This window comes from Artibeus jamaicensis, unplaced genomic scaffold (assembly GCF_021234435.1).
Source record: "Artibeus jamaicensis isolate MK-2021 breed Jamaican fruit bat unplaced genomic scaffold, CSHL_Jam_final contig_685, whole genome shotgun sequence".
Lineage (NCBI taxonomy): Eukaryota > Metazoa > Chordata > Mammalia > Chiroptera > Phyllostomidae > Artibeus > Artibeus jamaicensis.
Genome location: NW_026521924.1, coordinates 18420873 through 18445536, shown reverse-complemented (window position 1 = coordinate 18445536; position 24664 = coordinate 18420873). Strand labels below are relative to the sequence as shown.

Genomic DNA, 24664 nt, shown 5'->3' with positions numbered 1-24664 from the left:
AGATGATGGAACCATCTCTTACCAGAGATGATAACTGTTTTCTGAACACCTATTACTCTCAGACTCTTCCTCCTACAATTTTAGTTCATAAAGAAAATAAACTGAAATAATTTTTTTTAGAAAAGCCTGTAAAGCTCTGGTTGCTCCGGTTTAAAATACATTTTAACACCTTAATTAATGTCCTGGCTGGTGTGCTTCAGTGGACTGAGTGCTGGCCTGTAAACCAAAGGGTCATCAGTTCAATTCCCAGCCAGGACACACACCTGGGTTGCAGGACAGGTCCCCAGTAGAGGGCATGTGAGAGGCAACCCCACATTGATGTTTCTCTCCCTCTCTTTCTCCCTCCCTTCCCCCCTCTCTAAAAATACCTAAAACATAACACTTAATTAACTATGGGCAACAATGTGGCCAGTGACTTATAGCCCTTAAGTGATTGTTTCAAGATTTCAGACACACACACAACCATTAACTGTGGGCAGGGGTCCCTGCTCACTCCCCTTATGATTTCTCTGCACCATCTGCTCCTGCCCTGCCTCCTCCTGGAGGCTCTATCTCAACACCTCATTCAGCCCTTCAGATATCAGATGCCTTTACTGCCTCCCCAAGACACCCCCACCCCTCTGTGAGGTAGCAACCAGGGCTCTCCAACTCCTCTTCCTCAACCCACCCTTCCCTTGCCACTCCCCTCATCCAATCTCCTTTGCCTCATTTCTGTCCTCCATGTGACTCCGAGACATCATGGGAACAAAAGAAAAATGCTGCTTCCTTTCTGCTACCTCCCTTGCCTACAGAGTCACCCATGTGACTACTCACAATTTTCATTTGCTCTAAGGGGCAGCCATTTACCCAAGAGGAAAAAAGCACCAATTTATATTATTCTGGGGGAAAATATAACTTAGTCAGCATAAATCAACCTAATAGACTCAGGAATACATCTATTTACATGAAGAACATCTGTATTTCATGTCACAAATTAAGTACAGTAAAAGCAAGACAATTATTAATCTTGAAAATGAGACTGAAAAAGTATGTCTTTTACTAAAAAGATTTGAGGCACTTTAGTAACATACAAGCTTTCCTTTATAATAAGTTTTTAGGTTAATGTCAATAGATGAAAAGTAGTAACTGTATTTTATTTTGAACACAAGCTTACAAAAGTAATTTATGGAAACAAGGAACTATCCAAAAGTGGCCCTGACTGATGTGGCTCCATTGGTTGGGCATCATCCTGCAAACAGAAAGATCACAGGTCCGATTCCCAATCAGGGCACATGTCTTGGTTGCAGGTTCAGTTCCCAGTCTGGGACCACATGAAAGGCAACTGATTGATGTTTCTCTCACATCAATATTTCTCTCCCTTTCCCTCTCTCTAAAAACAAATAAATAAATTCTTTATTTAAAAAAACTATCCAAAAATATTTAATTAACCATAAACTAGAGGATCAGTAACAGTTTGGACAACTAGAAGATACAACGTTGCTTTGGAGGCCTGAAGCACAAGGACTGTGCTTGAAGGATCACCTACATCTGGCACAGGAGTGAACCACCATCTATTAACCACACTTGCCCAACAAGTTGCAAGGGGTGGGGAGGTGAATGTAGCAAGAGAGAAACTAAAATTTCTGCTACATGCAAATGAATGTTCATTTTTGATCATTTCAACCCATCCTCCCTCAAAACTTCTTGGTCAGCCCAACACCCAGCATTTAGCAGAGTGCTGAATAAATACTTAAATAACTTCATGGAATGAATAGTCAATCTGGCCTTGCATCGCCCCGAACAATAGTACTAATGGGCTTGATTACCCTAAATAGTCATTATAGAAATCATAGACGAACCATAAACATCCTGGTAGAAAATGCTATTTAAAAATATTTTTTAAAGATATCACTTGAACCCAGAGTCTGCTGAGTGTCAGGATGTTGACCGTACATCTTATCTCCCTCCTCCTGCCTTTGTAACAGTGGAATAGGCCTCTATGGGTCACAGTCCTCGTCCTGATTCCTTGCATGTTCTAAACTCTGGAAGGCATCCCAAATCGGTGCCCTAAATCCCAGCATCCCAATCAACCAGCAACTATGACATTACAGAACACCCTCAATCACCATACACACACAAAGCACATTTTTACAAAATGTTTGTTGGTGTTCACTTAACTTCTAGGCTATTCACAAGTAAGTAAAAGGAGTATTAGGGACTTATTTCACCAATTCTATTAGGAACTTACTAGAGAGTAAGAATCTACACACTTTCCAGCAGAATGACAGATGAGCCATGACTATTTTAGAAAACAAGGACTAAAATTTAGAAAGCAAACAGTCAAACTCCCCTATTTAACCCAGCTTTCTCTCCATTTGTAATTTCTTCCTAACTCCTGACATAGTGATTACCTTGAAGAGAGAGAATTCCTAGGCAATAAATACATACTGAAAATATACTATCAAACTCTAATATATCAAACTCCCTCCCTAAGTCATGAGTAAAAATAATTACAACTCAAATGCCTTACCATCCTTGTTAACAGCAGTGACTTTGGCTGGATAAAAACGACAATCAGACCAGCAAGCAAGGACCTGCTCGTTTATTTGAAATTCCTAAAAGACATTTAAAAAAAAATCCTGTTACCAATTCAATTTCACAGGATACACACAGTACCAGAATTCATAAAATGCTAGAATTCACAACAGCAGGAATGAGAGATAGCTACTGGAATGGAGGAAGTTATTGCTGCTATTCAGCACTAGGAGTCAAAACACAAGGGCTAGACACAAGCCCTTTCCCCTCCCAGGGGGTGTGGGCAGTGCAGCACAGCACTGATGACAATCCTATACTGTCCTTGAAAGTAAGTCCCATCCACACTTAAAAGGTCTTCTGCCAAAGAACACCGACTCACTTTTAATACTTCATACTGTTTTCCCAGTACATAGTTTGCATTGACACATTTTTGTAGAATAAATATTGAGCAATCAAATTGGACAATAGTAAACAATCCTAAAATGGCACGGGGGTGGGGGGGGGGCTGCCTAACAGGAGTTCAAGTTCCCTGGTCAGAGTTAAAACAGAAAACAACCCAGGATCCAAAGGCAGCAAGATCTCTACAGATGTCTCAATGTACATTTTAAAAAACTCAAAACTGCCCTGGCTGGTGTAGCTCAGTGGATTGACCATGGGCTAAGAATCAAGTCGCAGGTTTGATTCCCAGTCAGGGCACTTGCCTAGGGTGCAGGCCAGGTCCCCAGTAGGGACCATGTGAGAAGTAACCACACACTGATGTTTCTCTACCTCTCTTTCTCCCTCCCTTCCTCTCTGTCTAAAAATAAATAAATAAAAATAAAAAAAACCAAAACTCAAAACTAATACCATATCCTTAATTCTGAAGTCAATGAAAGCTCCAATCAGTGATGAAATTTAAAAACAGAAATAGAGTCCAATCAATTCCAAGTTTTCCAAGGACTTAGAAAAGACCTTGAGGCCCTGCCCAGGTGGCTCAGTTGGTTAGAGCATCATCCCTATACACCAAGGTTGTAGGTTAGATCCCCAGTCAGGGCACATACAAGAATCAGCCAATGAATGCGTAAACAAGTAGAATGACAAATTAATGTTCCCTTTTCCTTTCTTTCTCTTTCTCTCCCTCCCCTTCCTCTCTAAAATCAATAAATAAAATTTTTTTTACAAATGGCCTTGATATGAAGCTAGCACAGTACTTCACATGGAATGATTGCTTACTAAATGCTCAAAAAGCAGATCAACTTAATAAATGACTTAAAAGTATACAGTGGTGAAAAAGAGATAATGAAGTTCCCATGAATCATCAGTAAGGTTTCAATCAAGTCAGTTTATGAGTGATCGAATCAATAACAACATTCAAGCAGATGACAACTGGAATTCTTTCAGAGCCCTGTGAGCCCTGGGGAATCTCAGGTTTGCAACTACGGGCCTAAATAAGAGATTGATCCCCAGTTGCTACTGACTTTCACCTGGAAATCAAAGGTTGGAACATGAAGTGCCCAATGGCTGACACAGCTCATTACTGAACTTCCAAGATCTGTTACTCACAGAAGATCCTTCCTCTTCATGTAAGCCTTCTTTTCTCAGTTGTATTTTCTCTAAAGGGCGTAAATAAGGACTGTCCCAGCAGAACCACTCGTCATAACGATGGTTCCAACGCTTGAAATGGATGAGTACTTTTCCTTCTTCGTAGTCAATATCTTCTATGTGAGCTGGATACCTGAGTCAGAAAAAAAAATTGAAATGCCTTTAAACACCCACCCAAAATATCTACAACAGTACCCTTCTTCAAAGGAGGGGTACTTCCCTCCAAACCTCTTTCCAAAGGAGTAGATTACCGAAGTACTAAATAAAACCCACCATTTAAAGGCTCTGCATAACTGTATCCAACCATAAATTATGGAAGCCAACAAACATGGGGTTCAAATCCTAACCTTGATATTTCTTAGTTTATGGACTATTAAATTACCCTTACAAAGTTCCCTCATGTGAAGTAGAAGGATACCCAGCATGCTGGGTAATGTAAGTTAAACAAGATGACAGACACACAAGTCCAGAGCACAAAAGAGACAGGAAGTAAACATTTAATAACTAGATTATATTTTACATGATGACCATGCAACCTAGACTGTATTAGGCCGTCCCAATTTTAAGAATGTTGCAGTCCACAGAGTGGAATACCATGTGGTTGTTGAAAAGAACAAAATGGTTCTATGTCATGCCATGAAAAGCTCTCCAAGATGAACTATTAAATGAAGAGAGCAAGATGTATGATAAATATACAAGATGTATAGAACATGAATATGGTAAGTTACTATTTATTATTTAAAAATTAAAAAGAATATATTCATACATGCTTAAATATGCCTAAAATATCTGAAGAGATACACAAGAAACTAACAATGGTTACTTGTACAAGTGTGGTCAGTTCAGTAAATGGGCTCTTTCAATTCCACCCTCCATTCCTCCCTCCTTCTAGATTGAGAGTTAAGAAAACTAACAACTACCATTTTCCTGCCTCCCTTACAATTGGCAATGAAGGCAACTACAGTGGTAGTCCCAAAGCTCCAGTGCAAGGCACCTTAAACTTTCATGTACAATAATTGTCAGGAGAGCTTGTTAAAAAGCAGTTTATGATTCAGTAGGTGGGGCTAGGGACTAAAACACTTAAACAAGCTCCCAGGTGATGCTGATGTGCTAGTTTGCAGCAGCAAGGGGCTAATGTCTAGTCACTAGCTTCCTGTGTATGTGTCAAAGAGCAGTGGTGGCAGTTGCAGTAGTGACTTCCTGATCCCCAGATCACAGCCTCAGTGGTGGGTCCTTCAAACTGATTCTCTGAGGGCAGCCCCTGAAGCCTTATTCCTCCCACCATTCCAACAATTTATAAATACCCAATTTCTTGTGTTAAATCCATTTGTGGTTAAAGAACCCAGAGTGGTTTCTGTTTCTAGCATTTAAACCTTACTGATACTGATATGAGAGGAACTGGGGATGGGGATGGGAAGGGGCAAAAGTGGGATGGAGGCTTTGCAGTGTTATCTTTTAATATTTTTCAGTTTTCAACCATATAAATGTATTGCTCACTCCAAAAATAAATAAATGGTTAAAAATAAAGAAAAATAATTACTGCATGCAACTCTTCCCTTAGATTGCTATTCTAGATCAAGAAAGTTTAGATTCTACCAATATTTTCTCTTTGCAACTTGGATCTGCACCATTTTCTTCTTTTCTTGTATCCAGTACCTAGTACCCCGCTGTGCTAATAAACTGTGCTACCCGAAATAAACAGACCCACTGCTTCTGTCTATAGAATGTGTCTTCCTCAATCCTACACTACTATTCTTTAAAGCAATTTGCTTGGTGTTAATCTATCACAGTAGGCTACAGATACTGGGCACTCCATAAATGTTCACCATATGAATTCCACTCTTTCTGCTCTTCCCCAAAGGTCACGTGTCCTGTCAATTCTCCAATTCCAAGGCTCTAAAACTCCAGCTACCCACTCCAATTTCTGTCACTCTCCAAGTTTAGGCCCACATCATTTCATGTGGGTCTTTCCCACAGAGGACTGATAGGGTATGCTTTTCAAAATTGTTTATGGTACCATGCAGACATTAATTGCTGAAAAAATATTAACTGAAGGAACTAACAGCCCTGAAACTAGTCTCCCTACTCCAATCCAACTGGCATAAAGCTACTATATATACAAGATGTCTTGACAGCAGAAGGGCTAATTGTAAGATCTGATGAAGCTGAGTAGTACAACTGTGGGAGACAAAAGAAGTTCCCTCTTTGTAAAATGTGGAGGACATGGATATCTCAATTATATTCCTCTTGCTCTATCATTCATTCAGCCTACCAGAGACTAGTGAGCCTTCCTAAAATAATACAACCTACCCTAACACACTCCCACTCAAAGCCCTTTTGTAATGGTTTACTATCTCTAGCAATAATTTTCAAACACGGGCCTCTGGACCAATTCATAAAATTAATTTTTCACAAAACTAAATTTATTTAATTTACAGAACTTTTCTTTATACAAAAATCATACTCTTTCTAACTTCTTGGTGCTTAAATATATTCTTAATTAAAATAGTGGTAACTGTTTTTAATTCCCTTACTAATATTATACAGCCATTAAAAAGAACGAGGCAGCTCTCTATGCACTGATTTTAAAAGATTCTAAGTGGGGAAAAAATCAACTCAAGATGCAAAATGCTATTGGAACACACTACTATGTTTTTTTTACTTATAGAGAGAGGTAGGGGAAGAGAGAGAAAGAGAGAGAGATCAATCTGTTATTTCACTTACTGATATATTCATTGCTTGGTTCTTGCATGTGCCCCAACCAGGGGGACTGAACCCACAACCCTGGCATACCGGGACAACTCTAACTAACTGAGCTACCCAGCCAGGCCCTACACTAATATTTCTTTGGAGGAAAGGAGAGAGCTAATGCATTCCTACCTGTTTTTAAATGCGTGGGCTATCTCTGGAAGGATGATCAAGCAACCCAGTTTGCCTCTTGGGAGGGGAACTGGATAGTTAAGAAACTGGAGAGGAAGTATGAGAGTTAATTTATTCAATGTATATCCTTTCGTATGTTTCGAATATCGTACCATGAGCATGTATCATCTATAAAAAGTATATAATTATACACTTATTTTAATATTCTTATTAGGCAAAATTAAAAGTTGGTAACTTCAGGACAAACCTCAAATTCTCTTGCACTGGTCAATGTCTTTCAAAAGTCTGGGAAGTTTGGCCCTGGCTGGTATGTCACAGAAGACTGAGCACTGGCTTGGGAACTGAAAGGCTGCCAGTTCGATTCCTGGTCAGGGCACGTGCCTGGGTTGAGGGCCATGTCCCCAGCTGGGAGCATACGAGAGGCAACCAATCAATGTTTCTCTCACACATCTCTGTTTCTCTCCCTTTCTTTCTCCCTCCCTTCCCTTCACTCTAAAAATAAATTTACTAAGTCTGGATCCACAGAATCAACTCCAAATTTCTAGGCTTGCAAATTCTGCTGCACATACTTAGAGTCTGAAGGACCTGTGGGCCCTCGGATAGCCTATTCTTCCTTGCTCAAAAAACTTCACAGGACACAGGCATCCCACCATCTGCAGACTACAAAAAACTCTCTGGGAGAATCAATAGTAACCAAAGAGTCAGCAAGGAGAAGGTGGTTCTCCCTATTTCTCTAAAGGTGCAAGGGCAATGATGCAAGTCACTCACAGAGGATGGAGAAACCCAACTGCATTTCAGAGAACAGAGAGACAGCTGATCTTAGAGATCAACCCAGTAAGACTTGGTAGAGCACAATTGCTAGCTGCCCTGAGAACAGTTCAACTTCATCAGTCAACAGAACTTTATTAAGTGATTTTAGTTCAGCTAGTCAATTCCAGGTCTTGGAAGGAATTATAAGACATACATGTTCTGGCCCTTGCCCTTGTGGAAAAAAAGACACATGAACCAATTAAGCTTTATAACTATTAGGAACCATTTGAAACTGCTGATAATCTGCAAATCAAAGCCTCTCTCCTCTTTCTCCTTCCTTTACCCTCTCTCTAAAAATAAATAAAGAAAATAAAGAAATGAGCTATCAAGTCATGAAAAGACATGAAGAGAAATCTTAAATGAGTATTACTAAATGAAAGAAGCCAATCCAAAAAGTCTACATTCTGTCTGTGGGTTCAACTAGATGACATTACGGAAAAGGCAAAACTCTAGAGATAGTAAAAAGATCAGTGATTGTCAGGGGTTAGAGGAAGAAGAGACAAATCAGAGGAAGTTTAGGGCAGTGAAACTATCCTGTGTAATACTATAATAGTGGATTCATGTCTTTTATACATTTGTCAAAACCCACAGAATATGCAACACCAAAAGTGAACCCTAATATAAACTCTAGACTTTGGATGATAATGATGTGTCAATGTGGATCGATCAGTTATAACAAATGTTATCACTTGGTGAAAGCTGTTGATAGCAGGTAAGGCTATGTATGTGTGAAGGCAAGGGATGGGGAATCTATTTTCCGCTCAATTTTACTGTTAACCTAAAACTGCTCTACAAAATAAGATCTTTTTCTTTTAATCCCATATACTGATTGCCAACTCCCACATTTCTATCTCTAACCCAGAGCTCATACCTGAACACTTGACTCAGTTATTCAATGATCTGCTCAATCTCTCCACTTGGTTATCTATAAGGAATCCTACATTTAACATGTACAAAAACAAACTGCTGATTTTCCAATTCCAGCAAATAGTAATTCTACTAATATTTAGACCAAAACTCCTTTGAATCATCCTTGACTCGTCTCTGTCTCTCACAATGTCATCGATAAATCTGTCAGCTATACCTTCAAAAAAATACCCACACTCTGTCACTTCTCATCATCTCTACCACTGCTTTTCAGTTCAAGCCACCTTTAATCCTACTAAAAAAGACTCCTTACTAATTCTCCTTATTTCTGCCTGTGCCTGCTTACTGCTTATTCTACATAAAATAACCAACCACAGCTAATTCTAATAACTGAAATCAAATCATGTCATTTCCCTGTTTAAAGTCTTTCAATGACTTCCTATTATAGTTAGAATAAAGTTCAAACCCCCTTTTATGGCCAGTCTGGCTCCTGCTGACATTTGTGGACTCCTCTCCTACCTCTGACCCCTCACTCTTCATCCTCCTTCTATTACTTGAAGATACCCAGCATTCTGTGCCTTGGCTGCCTCTGCTTGGAATTCTCTTCCTCTAGACACAGACCTGAATCACTCCCTCACTTTGGATCTCTACTCAAATGTATCCTTGCCAGACAGACCTTCCCTAAGCACCCTCTATATAAAAAGCACCCCTCACACACAGAAAGTCACTTTTCTACTTATCAGTACTTCTTCCTCTTCCTAGCATTTATTAACACCTAACTTCACAGGTATAGATCTGTTTGTTTATGGTCTATCTACCTCCACTGGAATGTCAGCTCCTAAAAATTGGGGTCTATGTCTGTCTTAATCACTACTCTACCTCCAGGAACTAGAACTGAATGAATGACCTGGCATCAACTCATCTTCTGAAGCCCTCTGAAATTCCCGCACATGAAATTAATTGTTCTCCCATAGGGGTGTGGACATGTGTAAATATCACCTCATGATATAATTAATTTCTGGGACTTTACTCTCCCAGATATCCTTTATAGGTAGGTATAAAACACAGCACGCGAATCGAAGCCATACCTTGTCATGTTCGGAAGCCAGACTAGCTGGACTCAAATCCGAAACCCACTACTTACTAGATATACAACTTTGGGCAACTTACTTAACCACTCTGTGCCTCTGATTCCTAACATATAAAACGGTAATCATAAAAGTACCACTCCATAGTGTTGTGAGGATTAAATGGAGTTTAACATGTATAACCTTTATATTTGTGCCTAGCACAGAGTAAATCACTCAATAAATATGAGCTATTGGCAAAGATGTAAGCATGAGACTATATGACTAACAGTCCTTGGCTGGCAGTGCTAAAAGCCAAAGCCAAATACCCCTCTAGCCTCTAGATTTCTTAAAGGACCTATGTGATTTTTTTCATTCCACAGTGCCTAGCATTATACCTGACTCACAGGAGATACTCATGTATGCAAAAAGCTCAGAAATGAAAGATTACTGGAAAAAAACAGATGGTACCAGATGTGAAGAGGTATGAACCAAGAATTTAGACTTGATTGGTGCAAATGATCCTAATGAAAAAGAAATAGTAGGAGAGCTAAGGACATTATGAAATTCAGATTTTAAAACCCTTTGTAAAGAATTAGAAGGATACCATGATCAATTTAAATGAAAACAAATTAGTGGAAATGTACCAAAAAGAAAGGAAAAAGCTTTTTTCACTGTGTTCAGAGTAAGAACAGGAAAGTCCAGGCCTACTGTTCAGGGCAGATGGTATGCTCCTGACAGATGACACGAAGGCGGCAGAACAGCAGCTTCCGTTCTATCCACTGAGCATCATTAAGGAAACTGTAGCTTCTCACATGTTAGTTCACATACACAACCCTGGAGGTAAAAGGGCAAGCAGGATTACCCTGCCTACAGAATAGGAAAAGGATATGTGGAAAGCTTGCCCCAAAGTGGTAGGTCCCAAAATAGAACATGGATTCTCATCACTATTCCAGTCTATTTGGTGAGATAAACTGCTTTGATAACTAACGATCTCCATGAAAAAAATCCAAATCTATATATAAACTCCCTTTAAGAAAAATTAAAATCCACCCTGGCTGGTGTGGCTCAGTGGACTGAGTGCCGGCCTGTGAACCAAAGGGTCGCCAGTTCGATTCTCAGTCAGGGCACAGGCCTGGGTTGCAGGCCAGGTCCCCAGCTGGGGGAGCACAAGAGGCAACCACACAATGATGTTTCTCTCCACCTCTTTCTCCCTTCTTCCCTTCTGTCTAAAAATAAATAAATAAAATCTTTTAAAAAATTAAAATCCTAATTTCATGATATCTTGGAGATCCTATAACTGAAGAAAAGCTGGCTTAGATGACTTACAAACAAATTCTGGTGAGACAAAAAGAACACTGGCATCACAAAGAGCTAAGTAAGTCTTAGATTCAGTCGTAATTAATTTGTGCCTTGAGAAAGTCATTTTACCTCTGCACTTCGGGTCCAAATGGCTTTGCTCTGGGGGATGTTAAATGAGATAGCCCAAGTAAAGCAAATAAAGCCATCAGCATCATGTTGATTAAATGTTAGCTATCATTGTTATTGTTGTTACTTTAACAAAAATATAATACTGGCTGTTCTGTATCCTGTCACTTCAGTATACAAAGGTGAAAGAAAAACTAAGCTTCTGTATAAGCAACAGAAACAAAATAAATCAAAAATATAAACATGAAACCCACTCACCCACTCCAGGTCACATTTGTTTCTCCATACACTTCTACTGTTGCATAGATTTTGAAAATACTTTAACCCTTTCACGACTTGTTTTGTTTGTTTTCTGGTTTTACAACTAGCAGCAAATCAAGAAAATATGGAAAAGCACCTATAAAAATCACCTGGGAAAGGAAATCACCAAGTGTGGCAGGCATCGTGGTCTTTGAGTCCACGTGGTCTTTGATCAATGGGGGTACAAATCCTAGCTCTACCGCTCACCGGCTACAAAATTTGGGACAATGGACTTGCACAACTCTGAACCTCGGTTTCTTCCCTCATTTATAAAATTGAAATAATAAATAACCTGACAGCTTGCTGAGAAAATTTAACAGAGAAGCTGCATGTGAACAGCCTGACACAAAGTCAGTCCTTTACATAATTGTTATCTAATTCTGCAATTTAAAAAAAAAATTCTCTCAGGCTTAAGATGTAAGCAAGCAATCAAAATAACCTCTTCCTACAATCATTTGGAACTCGGTCAACAAATATTTTATTGAGCACCTATTATATACCATGTGCGCGATTTTGAGGCACTGGAGATATATCAGTGAACAAAATACAGGATCCAGCAGAAGTAAGGCCTGCTTGAATGTGGATGGAAGGGTAGTAATATGGGTGTGGTAATTTATAGTTTTAATTTGAACATTTCACCTAAAATGTCATATGGTATGCTTGAGTGTGATACTGTTATGCTACAGAATTACATGCTTATAATTTTGTAATAAAAGTTTTTATAATAACAAAGGGGCATTATTTGTGCTGGAGCCTGTAGCTAGTCCACCTATGGCTGCCTTACATCTCTTTCTAGTGGCTAGTAACTGATCACTCAGCAGCCTTGCCTGGGCGGAGAGGCAGACCTTCCACCTTACAGCATTCTCTGGCTGGACCATGCCACCATCTTAGCTCTGCAAATCAGCAAAACCACTGACTGGGATATTTACTTGGGCACTGCAGTGAATCACTGGCACCCTGAACAGCAAGAGTGGCACTGCCGAGCTCCTTCCCTGGGAACTACAATCAGCATCAAGCCACCATAGCTTTGAACTGTATCTGTTTGGAATTGAACTTGCTCAATAGGCAGAGAGAACTGCCTTCTCTCTTCAAAGATATAAGAGAACTTGCTCGGTAGAAGAAAAAGGTCTAAAAGCCTTCTCTAAAAGGGTGAGAAGGATCAGCAATGAGGCACATTCAACACTGAGTGTGCCTCTGACTGCTGCTCCTATCAATTCTACTATCATCTGAACATGCCAAAGAAGCAAACTATAAGTGCATGTGACAAACAAAGAGTGACCTTTTAAGAAGAGACCGGGGAGCTATCTGAATCTCTTTCTGCCCCATGACAGTAGAAGGAGAACTGGGCTATGTGCAACTATGAAGAGAAGTAATTTCTGTTTAAAAGACCCCAAGTCTTTTGTTTCAGCCAAAAATGACTAAGATATTATCTGACCCTAGCCAGGAATTATCTGATTGGGCTCTACACTGTGAAAAGGTGGCTATGGATACACAAGGGGAGAAAGATTTTAAACAAATAAAATAATTAGATAAAACAATCTAAATGTGAGGTGCTCTAGAAAGGAATGAGAAGTGGAATCACAATGGGATGCTTTGAACCACTCCAGAATATAAAATTAACCCTCACAAGTAAGGGTTAATTACTCTGAGTAATTAATTAGCCCTTACTCAGAGGGTTAATTACTCAGAGTAAAAGTATTCTGAGTAAAAGCTACCATAAAAATGGAAAACATTCTTAGACCCCCACCTATAGGCAGGTTATCAATCTCCACTGAAGACAGATAAAGCTCTGAATTCAACCTTCACAAGTGACAATACTCAGACCATTCTGAATTTCATCCTGCCTCCTCCCATCACCAATGCCTCCGAGACCAAAACAAGGCAGTGTCTTCCCTCACTGCTTATACTGCACACTGCTAGCTCCCCACACTGAAGCTTTCCTGCTCTCCCTGATCATGAGACTTGCAGAACTCTCTTCACACCCAAGCTACAGACATTCAGAGAACTGCTAGCTCACACTTGTTTGTTGATCCTGGTGGCTGCACTGTTATAGAATCTGGCTACACCAATGGCTGCTTAGGGTGGCCAGACAATATCACATGAAAATGTTAAATGCTCTTTGGGGTTAACTTTAACCAATAATGAATGGGAGACCAAAAAAATCCAGATAAATTCTTCTTTTCCTCTCCCCTAGCCAATAAAATCCCAGGTGACCACCTGTATCTTCTGGTAAAGTGTGTCAATTCTGCAATGCACCACATTCTTGCCTTCTCTGCCTTACTCTCCCTTTAGCCACATATTTTTGTTTCTGTAGTGTTGTACATAACACATTAAATAAAATCAGTATGTATGTCTTTTTTGAAAAGTGGCTATTAACTGAGCCACAGATCTAAACCAATCACCACCACTGTGCCTTCTCCAGCCAGGCAATGATTAATTAGGAATATTAAGACACTTATCTCCCTCTTCATGGGAGATAAGACTCTTGACTACAACTTTGACTTGAGGACTCTATCTTCTCCAAAACTTTCTGAATACTGCACTGCAGTCTAAGACTGCCCACCTTCTTTATCTCTCCTCCACAGGACTCAGACTTGCAAGGTAGTCTGACAGCTCTTCCAGCCTCTCCATCTCAGTCTGCATTTTACCCTACAGGCAGTTTCCAAATAAATCAATTGCATTGCTTCTTAGGAGAATCCAATATAACATACTAGCCCTCTCTAAGCTTGCCCTCTCTAAGCTTGCAGTGGGAAAGACTGATAAACAAGTCCACAAATAATCAAGTCAAATAATTTATACTTGACGAAGGTGTAGCATGAGAAAATTCTTTGAAGTGTTCTGTATTCTTTTAGTTGTGATGCTTAAAAGAATCTATGTGTTGGGGGGGGTGAGCTGGGATGAGAGTAAAAGACAGAAAACTGTACTTGAACAATAATTACAGAAAAAAAGAAAAAAGAATATGTGTTAAAACTCATAGCTATGTACATTAAAAAAAAGGAAAATGTTACATGTGCATTAAAAAAAGTTAATGTAGAAATAAAATTATACTGTAAGATTATTAAAAAGGAACTCATATTATTTAATTTGAACTCCTGCTTAACTTATAACATAAATTAAATATATGTAAATTTATGTTACAAGCCCTGGCTGGTGTGATTCAGTGGATTGAGTGCTGGCCTGTGAACCGAAAGGTAGCCAATTTGATTCCCAGTCGGGGGAACCACTGTTCCTCTTATCACTTGGATAAGATAAAGTATACCACCTCTCGCCATTTTAAAGGTATTATTTGTCCCTGTGAAAATATTAAGTAATTTGTGAGGATACTTTGGTACATGTCAATATCCTGTTACCTCCCCCCATACCATTTAGATAATAATTTTAGTAGCCACTGACAATCCCTGTCTGATAAGTTACTACAATAATTGTGGAAGTTTCACAACCAACAATAAAGAGTAGCAAAACCAGAAAGTCTGTCAAAGGCGAGGGTTGATAAGGATGTGGAAAAACAGGAAATTTTATGTACTACTGGTGGGAATGCAGTTTAGTAGAAGCACTTTCGACATCAATTTGGTAGTTTCCAGAAAAACCAACATTTTGGTTTTTGTATTAACAAATGTATTTGTTAATACATTTGTTTGTATTAACAAATTCATGGAAGTAGGTTTATCAAACTGCAATTCATGACCCATTAGAAGATTATAAAGTCAAATTAATGCTTCTTGACCACCACTGTTGTGTGTATGTTGAGGAAATATTCAAACAACAGAAGAAAAACATCAGAGCATAATGCTTATAATAATGTTAAGGACTTTCATAAAATTTTTGCTTCAGTTAAATTTATATGTATGTATGTATGTAAATATATCTATATAAAAAAGGGAAAAATAAAAAGGAAAAATTATATGTATATAAAAACAAAAAGAAAAGAAAAAATTTTATATGTATATATGGGCAGGTACCACACTGGACTTAAAAATATACTTCTTACTATATAGGTTGTGTTCAAAACATTTGAAAGCCACTATCCAAAAAACATTCTTTTGGCACATGTGCACAAAAAAGACACTTACAGAGATGTTCACAGTAGCGCTGTGTTTTATAAAGTGAAAAACTTAAATCTAAATATCCATCAATAGACCCTGGCCAGTGTAGCTCAATGAATGCCGGCCTGAGTGCCGGCCTGAGAACCAAAGGGTTGCCAGTTTGATTCCTAAACATGTGACTGGGTTGCAGGCCAGGACCCCAACAGGGGGTACACGAGAGGCAACCATACATTGATGTTTCCTTCTCTCCCTCCCTACCCCTCTAAAAATAAATACATTTTTAAAAAATAAGTAAATAAATATCCATCAACAGGAGACTAAATAAAATATGGTACATTCATACAGTGGACTCTATATAGAAGTTAGAGTGGATATCTTACATATCACTATGAATAAATCATAAAAATGAGATATAGAAAAGAAACAATATGATACCACTTACATACATATTTTGGACACACCTTAAAAGATTCTACTATTTATGGATACATATGTATAGTAAAAATGTAAAAACATGAACAGAAACGATACAACCAACTTCAGGATGCTGGATGCCTGTATGGAATATAAGGAGGGGAAATGAACTGGAAAGGATATAAAGGTACTTCCATTTTATCAGAAATGTTTTATGTCTTTTTTTTAAATAGAAATAAAACAAAATGGTAACATTTACTAATTCTGAGTGATAAGTACACAAATTATTTTATGGTTAACTTTACTTTTTCTGTATTTTAGAGGTTTTCCCTAAATCTAAAAAGAATTCCTACGGCTGCTAGTCTCTCACCTGGCAGGAGGCAGCCCTGGGTCAGCCGTGCTGGGTTCTGGCAGGGCCCCAGCGCCCCACCCCAAGGTCTGCCAAAGGTCCAAGGCCACAGCAATCTAAATGTGCTATTCCACTGCAAACCCTGGAAGCCAGTTCCTCCAGGCAGCAGTGAGATCTCTTGAATTCATCTCAGGAGACCATCACTGCCTGTTCCTCAAGCCTTTCCCCTAATGAAGAGCCTCAGGAGGAGGAGGATACATAATGCAAAACTGGAGAACAATCAGCAGAAGATGCAGAAGACAGGACTTCCTGAACTCCTGTTTATTCATGGAGGACATACAGTCAAGATATCAGACTTTAGCTAGAACCCCAAATGAGCCATGGGTCATTTGCTCAATGTCTGAGGGTAACATCATGCAGATATGGCAAATGACTGAAATATTTACAATAATAAAGACTCAGGTCACAACATCAGAACTGGAGGGGCGAGGATCTTAAACCCAAAGTATGAGAAATGTTTCTGTTGAATGTAATGCTGATATGAATGCTTGGTTTATCAAGCACTGAAAAAAAAAAAAAACATTGTATAGTAGGAAATGTTAAATGGGATGGCATATGGCATTCTTTACCTTCTGATTCTAGCACTTTCAAGTATGCTACTGCATTCTATATCATATCGTAGTTCTTAGAGAAGAAATGTTGCTAAGAAAGAACATCACAGTGGTTTTAAAACAAAGTAGCAGGGTACTGCCTTTGAGTCAACTATTTTAAGTTCTTGTTTTCTGGAACTAAGTGCTTACTGTTCCCGAATATGCAAGAATAACTTTTACAACTTCCCCTCCAATACTTGTTGATTTGCTTTACAGAAAATAAAATTTTAAAAAAATAATTTCTTCCCTTTATTAAAGCTGCCTTAAAAAGATATGAGGGAAACTGAAAAAGGGAAAATCATTATAGACAAAACAAACAGCCTAAAAACAACTAGGTGTTCCTAGAGTCTCTAATTCTTCTTATCAAGTCTCCTAACCCTAAAAGGCAGCAGAGACATTTTCTGCCCCAGCCATTTCCCTGCTTCTCTTCCCATCTTTTCTTCTGCTACCCTCAAAACTGGGTAGCCTGTCTATTTTGAGATAAACCCCACAAAAAGCTACACTCTTCCTTATAAAAACTCAGAAAGGTTTGAGTTCTGAAACCCCCACCTTCACCTTGAGAATTAACAAATAACCAAATGCTAGAATGTCCTCAACAACTATCATCATTTTATAGTTCATAAGGCCTTTCCCCACATTTCCTATCATTTGATTCTCAGAAAAAACCCTGCGAGGTCAATACAATTAATTACCTACATTTACAGATGAAGCTGATGCTCGAAGCAGCTAATTACCAGCCAGAGGTCACAAGTCAATGACAAAGACTACAACCCCTCAGCTTCTGACTCTAATCACCCCTACAGTACAACAATTAAATTTCAACCATACAACATACCCAAAAACCAGAGGGGTTGTTCACAACACAATAGCTGTTCTGATCCAACCCCTTTTCTTCATTCTTCCATCCCTGATCTTTCTCTCCTCTCATCTCCCAGACAGGCAGCCAAAGCAAAAGAGATGCCACTATTAACTCTTCCCTTCCCTGTAGCCACTTATGCTTCTTTTTCTCTTAACTCCTTCAGCTGCAGAGGCAGGAAGGGGAAACAAGTATAAACAAGAGGTCACAGAATGGCCCCCCTGACACAAGGGTCCCTGCACCACAGCTCTAGACTTAAGTCTCCTTCCACCTCCTGAGAGTCAGTGAGCAGGATGACACCTCAGAAAAGCCCAGACTACCCCTCTTTATTAGTGCTGGCAAGAGTCCTTTACTGAAGGGATTTAATTAACAGAAAAATGTTAAAAGTACCAGTTTTTTAATCGGTCCCGGGCTTCCAACTGGGCTCCCACTTCAAAGCTGATTCCTCGTCTGTTAGGTGGATGCTTTGTCATTTTCAGTCATCAACGGGGCTGCCTTTATTCTCCTGAAAAAGCCAATTAAATATTTATGAAACTTAGGCAAAGTCTGCCCAGGGTGTAGCATCATTCACTACACATAACAGACAAACAGGCATTATTCAAACCACAAAGCTTCAGGAAACCCTGTCTGCTTGACCCTATTAACCAATGTCACCGTAATAAATATAATATTTTTTTAAATTAAGAAGAAAAAAAAAAAACTTTGTGCCCCCTTTCACTCCTGCCCTCATCCTAACACGGGTGTGTCCTCCCTCCACTGGTTCCTTCTCTATTATGCAACATCTTGTACTCTACTCTCTGGAACTGTGAAAAGAAAGGACATACCTAAAGGGGGTCCCCTCAGAACACCAAGAAAACAATTAATTATTCTCATGGTGAAATTTATTCATTTGCTGAAGTAGTCACCAAATATCTGCAGACTGACTATTTGGAAAAACGGTACCAAAAGAGGCACAATGCCTGCCCTCATGAAACCTCCATTCCATTGGGCAAGGACAAAAATGTAGCCAGTGAACAGATAAATGAAATAACTGCAAGCTTTAACTGCTATGAATGTTTAGGGCTACAAAGGAAGCAAACAAAAGCTGAGACGGTGATTTCTGGCCCTACTTTCAGAAGGCTGGATAAGAAAGATCTATTTAGTTTCTCACCATCTTTCCTTCTTTCCCACAGGCACAGCCAAGAAGATCAAGCTGTGCAGTTCCGGTGGGTACAAGATCTAGCCTGGACACAAGAGGCATTACACCAGGACCAACAGGAAGGTTTTCCTATTTATTATTTATTTACTTGGGAAAGAAGGGAGGAGAGGGAGAGAAACACCAGGCTGAGAAACATTGATCCAATACCTCTTGTACATGCCCCAACCACGGTCCTGGCCTGCAACCCTGGCATGTGCCCTGATCAGGAATCAAACCAGCGACCTTTCACTTTGAGGGACAACGCCCAACCAACTGAGCCACAGCAGCCAAGGCATGGCTTTCCAATTTCTTAATGCAAAATGCAAGTCGGTATTCTTTTCCAGGAGGAATCCTCGACAGATAAACTGGACTGCCCTCCACAGAAGAAAGCACAAAATGGGACAGTTGGAAGAAACTCAAAAGAAAAGAACCTGCTGTGTAGTCAAATTCCAGAGGGCCATCACTGGTGCGTGTCTTGCTGATATAATGGCCAAGAAGAATCAGAAACCTGAAGTTAGGAAAGCTCAAAAAGAACAAGCTATGAGGGCTGTCAAGGAAGCAAAAAAGGGTAAGCAAGCATCTGAAAAGACAAAGACAGCAGTGGCTGCTGCTAAGGCTCCCACAAAGGCAGCACCTGAGCAGAAGACTGAAGCCTGTGAAGGTTTCTGCTCCCGGCATTGATGGAAAACGCCAAGTTAGCAGATCGGATTTTTACATAAAGACCTGACTACTAAAAAAAATAAAAGATTTATACTTTCTTTGATCTATTTATACTTTCTATTTCTTTTAAGTCCATTCTCACAATATATTTTCCTAAGAAATTCTTTATCAAGCTTTTGGGTACTGGGATTAGTGGTAATTTTCTATGTGAGTAAAATCTACCTTTACAGGGGCTGTTGGTGGTTTTGATGGAGATGGCTCCACTCTTGAGCCCTCTGGGCATTTAAGCTGGCCACCTCCATACAGCAAGCTACCCCTAACTAAATTCTTTCCCATTAAACTCTGGATCTCAATAGCCTGCAGTGCCTAATCTGCCTCATACCAGGAGGACAATCTCTGCAATGGAAGAATGCAGAAAAATCACAGAAGTGGGCCCTCATATTTGCTGTGTAATACCATCACATGTTCAAAGACTTTGCTTGCAATATATTACATGAAAAGGCAGAATGCTAAATTACACAAATTTGAGCTCACATTAAAACTCATGTGCATTAAAAAAAGACTGAAGAAAAAAAAACAGGCTGTAGGTGACTGCCCTTTTCCTCACAGTTTCTTAAATTTATAAAGTTTTTCACAACAGAAATTTTCCATAAGGGAGCAAAAAGTGTAATATGAAGGATAAGCTACCTGTTAACCAACCCATTCCACAGGTCTGATATTGAGGAGCACACAAAACAAATCAAACTAAGTCAGAACGGTAGACAGTTGTAATTAAAGAAGCAGAAACCCAATAGTCAAACTGAAAAGCTGTTAAGCAGGAGTGTTTCATATGAACCCTAGGAAAGGGAGTCAGAGGTCTGACAGGCTTTACTTACCTAATACAATCTAGAAAAATAAGATAGCAAATCTGATATAAGTAAACCAATCAGTAAAAAGCCCTCATTTGCCTTGCCTGAAATACCACATCAAATTATCTTTTCATCTCTGACCTTTTGCATCCCAAGTAATATTCAGATTAATAGTTTGGCTCCCAGATTATACGAAAATGTGGTACCAAACAAGAAAAAAGGCAGAGTGGCACTGAACGCTCACTGAACTGCTAGTGAAATGGGGATGGTGATGATAATGGTACCTATCTGCAGGCAGAGCGTGTGAGAGGATTAATGAGATAATCCATTTAAGGAGCACAGAGCTAGTACAAAATAAGGCCTCTAAAGGTAGTAGATATTAATAATTCCATTATCACAAAATAAGGCTTAAAGTTATTTGGCTAAGGTTCAGGTGCTAAGAGTCAGGCCCCAGGACAAAAGCCCAGGTCTGCTTGATTTCTGAATTAATACTTTTATCACACAACTCCCCTGTCCCAAGTACCCCAGGAGACTGTCAATTAAAATACAAGAGTGTGGGAGCAAGGCAGTGAATGAATAAAGATGAGTAAATTATTCCCAATGGCTCAAGGAAAACAGTTCCTCTGGAGCCTAAATTGTCAGAAGGTCTTCCTTATAGTGAACTAAAATGTGCTTGATTTTAACTGACCAATTTGTTTGAAGTTTTACTCTCCAGTAGTTTAGAGAACAAGACTAAGGACTAATCTGGCTTTCAGATCCCATCCTCAACCTTCCCTCCCCTCCTCTGGGGGTGGCAGAATTTGTTTTCAAATTTCACATTAATTCACTGAACAAACAACTAGTGAGTACTCTTAGAATGTCACTGTGCTTGAAATTAGAAATAAGAAATCTAACTCAGCCCTACCTGGTATATGGCTCAGTGGACTGAGTGCTGGCCTGTGGACCAAAAGGTTGCCGATTCAGTTGCCAGTCAGGGCACATGCCTGGGTTGCAGGCCAGTTCCCAGCAGAGGATGCACGAGAGGCAACCATACATTGATATTTCTCTCCCTCTCTCCTTCCCTTCCCCTCTAAAGATAAATAAATAAAATATTTTTTAAAAAAGATAATATAATGCTGTACAGCTCTCAAAAGGAATGGCAATCTGTAGATGCTGATATGATATGAAGTCATCTGCAAAATATACAGTCAATAAAAAAGGCATGCTGTAGAGACCTGTGTATGGTATTATCCCTTTAATGTAAACAAATAGACATAAATATAAACAGATGGTATTATAGCAGAAACATTACTTCTTGGAAGAAATTAAGAAACTGTTTTAAGTAGTTGCTTTAAATGAGAGGAATAGAGCATGGAAATTTGACTTTTCATATTTTACCTTTCTGTATTGTTATAATTTTCTAACCTAAGAATGTACCTCCACGGCTCTGGATGGTGTGGCTCAGAGGATTGGGCCTTGCACACCCCCAACTGGGGATCTGGCCCACAACCCAGGCTTGTGCCCTGACTGAAAATGGAACCAGCAACCTTTTGGTTCACAGGCCAGCACTCAATCCACACCAGCCAGGGCTATTTCTTTTTATTGTTTAAAAACATTTTTAAATATACAAAACCCTGTCATTCTTACACTATCTTACTGGATCTTAACAACCACCAAATGATATATTTAAACTAAATGTGATGTGTGTACAGAAAGGAAACTGAGGTACAGAGGAGCTAGTAGCTTTCAAGGTCCCCCAAGAAAGGAGACATTTCTCTTAGCCTAGTTAACAGGATTTTCCCAGAAGCAGACAAACCACTTCTCAAAGGCCATTCCTCTTTACCCTACCAAAGAAGTTGTTGCTATGCTTATATTCATGCCATTTATTAGATATAAACATAATTTGAAGAAAATCTAGCAATTGGATGCTTCCCAAATGTTGTGTTAGAATTATCATATCATTATGTAACAAGCAAAAATATTCAATTTTTTAGAAAGGACGAAACCTAAAAAGGCTAAGAGGGCCCAACTACAGAGAAACTAGACCCCTTGAACCACTGCCTGGGGCCCTGACTATAGCCATCACTTTATAACCTCGATCTGGAAGCAAGGAAACAAGCTGTAAAACTGCTTATACACTTGGATTCAGTAATTTTTAATCTGCAGAATACAGCCCTGGATAAAAATACATCATTCCTGAAAATGAGGATAAAGCAATGGCTCTTTACATATGATTTTGGGGAAGCTAAATATAGTTCTCATGTTGAAGAACAAGAAAATAGTTCAGCAAAACCTAATATTAGGTTAAAGAATGATGCTCAGCAGATGCCCAATAAATGAAATAAAGAATGCTACTAAAATGGTGAGGATGTGACATAACCTTACAAAAGAGAGCAGATACAAACTACTCTGATGCAGACTAACAAGACCTACATAAAAAACATTTATAATGGTAATAATAGCTAACTCTTCATATAGTAAGTCATGTAATCCTTAAAACAACCACAGAGGTAAGTACCATTATTAATCCTCATAAACAGAGGAAGAGAGAAAAATTAGGGACACCCCAGGATGCCCATATATTGAATAGCAAGGGGCTGAGTCAGGATTTGAATTGAAGCCCTGTAGCTCCTCCAGATTCTTAATCACTACCACATTTGTCTCTGAGATATACCTTTGAGTTCTCTCTCCTAACTCATAAAATTAGGATTAATGGCTCCTATTATAAGGAGTAGTTGAGAAAAAAAATCTGTAAAGCCCCTGTTTGGCATCAGAATCTTCAGATTTCATAATACATTTAGAGTTAATGATGTACTGATAACGACTCTAGGTTTTATTTGGGGAGAAGTAAAAGAGTACTGTAGCCATGGTAACTATATATGTTCTGCTCTCAACAACCCCATTGTGCTCTGGGGAGAAGGGACTGAGGGCTCAAAATAATAAAGAATTAAAGTGATAGAGGTATCAAACAATATATTTCAACTAGTCAGCTCTGAGACACTCGAGGAAAGATTATCAATCACCAGAAATGACAGAACAGGGCCCTGGCTAGTATAGCTCAGTGGATTGAGCGTGGGCCTGTGAACGAAAGAATAGTGGTTCAATTCCCAGTCAGGGCACATGCCTGGGTTGCAGGCCAGTTCCCAGTAGGGGACACATGAGAGAGGCAACCGTACATTGATGCTTCTCTCCCTCTCTCCTTCCCTTCCCCTCTAAAGATAAATAAATAAAATCTTTAAAATATATTTTTAAAAAAAAAGAAATGACAGAACAGGCTTTGGGATAACCTAATACTGCTTATTACCAGGCTTGCATTCACCTCCATTAATGCATGATAGTATCTTTTCTACTTAATGCCACCCCCTTTCAATTAAAGGGTACTTCAAGTAAAAGACATGCTTAGCCCTGGCCGGGTAGTTCAGTTGGTTAGAGCACTGCCCCAATATGTCAAACGTGAGTTTGATTCCTGGGTCAGGGCACATACAAGAAGCAACCAATGAATGCATAAATAAGTGGAATGACAAATCAATGTCTCTCTCTTTCTCACTTCCCCCTTTCCTCCCTTGCTCTCTAAAAATCAAAGAACAATTTAAACAATTTTTTTAAAAAGACATGCTTCCTTCCTAGATCTTTAGGCCTCCTTCCTTCAATAGTTATTGAGTGCCTGCTATGTGCTGGAGACCAAGATAGGAAAGATGAGACAACCTCAACCCTGTTCTCTAGTGGGGAAGGCAGGCAAATATAAGATAAACACACACACAAAGACAATAATTTCTGGCAGGATAACTACTGTTGGGAAAAAACCCACCAAAATAATGTGAATCAGTGTCAGTGACATGGGAGGACCATTTTGATGAGGCTGTTAGAAAGGGTTCTAGCCCCGGATGGGTAGCTCAATTGGTCAGAGCATCCTCCAGAAACAACATTACGGGTTCACCCGGTAAGTGCACATACAAGAGCCAACCAATGAATGCATAAATAAGTGGAACAAAAAAATGTTTCCCTCTCTCTCTCTCTCAAACCAATCAAAAAAAAAACAGCCCAGGCTAGTGTGGCTCAGTGCATTGAGTGCCAACCCAAAGGTCTAAAGGTCAATTCCTGGTCGAGACACATCCGTTGGTTAAGGGCCAGGTCCCCATTTGGGGGTGTACCAGAGATAACTGACCAATATTTATCTCCCTCTCTTTCTCCCTCCCTACCCCTCCCTCTGAAAATTAAAAAAAAAAAAAAAAAGAGCTGAG

General features: G+C 39.3%; 1 protein-coding gene across 4 annotated transcripts in view; it reads right to left on the bottom strand.

Moving 5' to 3' along the window:
- PHF20 (PHD finger protein 20) overlaps positions 1-24664 on the bottom strand; it is a 115816-nt gene that overhangs the window by 63213 nt on the left and 27939 nt on the right. For 3 of the 4 annotated variants that reach the window (XM_037164399.2, XM_037164398.2, XM_037164400.2), the window contains 3 exons: positions 18150-18264; positions 4057-4228; positions 2510-2594 (listed from right to left, as the gene is read on the bottom strand). In XM_037164399.2, coding sequence (XP_037020294.2) covers positions 2510-2594; positions 4057-4228; positions 18150-18232 — 340 coding nt within the window. In that variant the 5' untranslated portion in view covers positions 18233-18264. Of the gene's footprint in view, positions 1-2509; positions 2595-4056; positions 4229-6975; positions 7137-18149; positions 18265-24664 lie in introns of those variants that run through there. The other variant, XM_037164396.2, reaches the window with a different exon arrangement.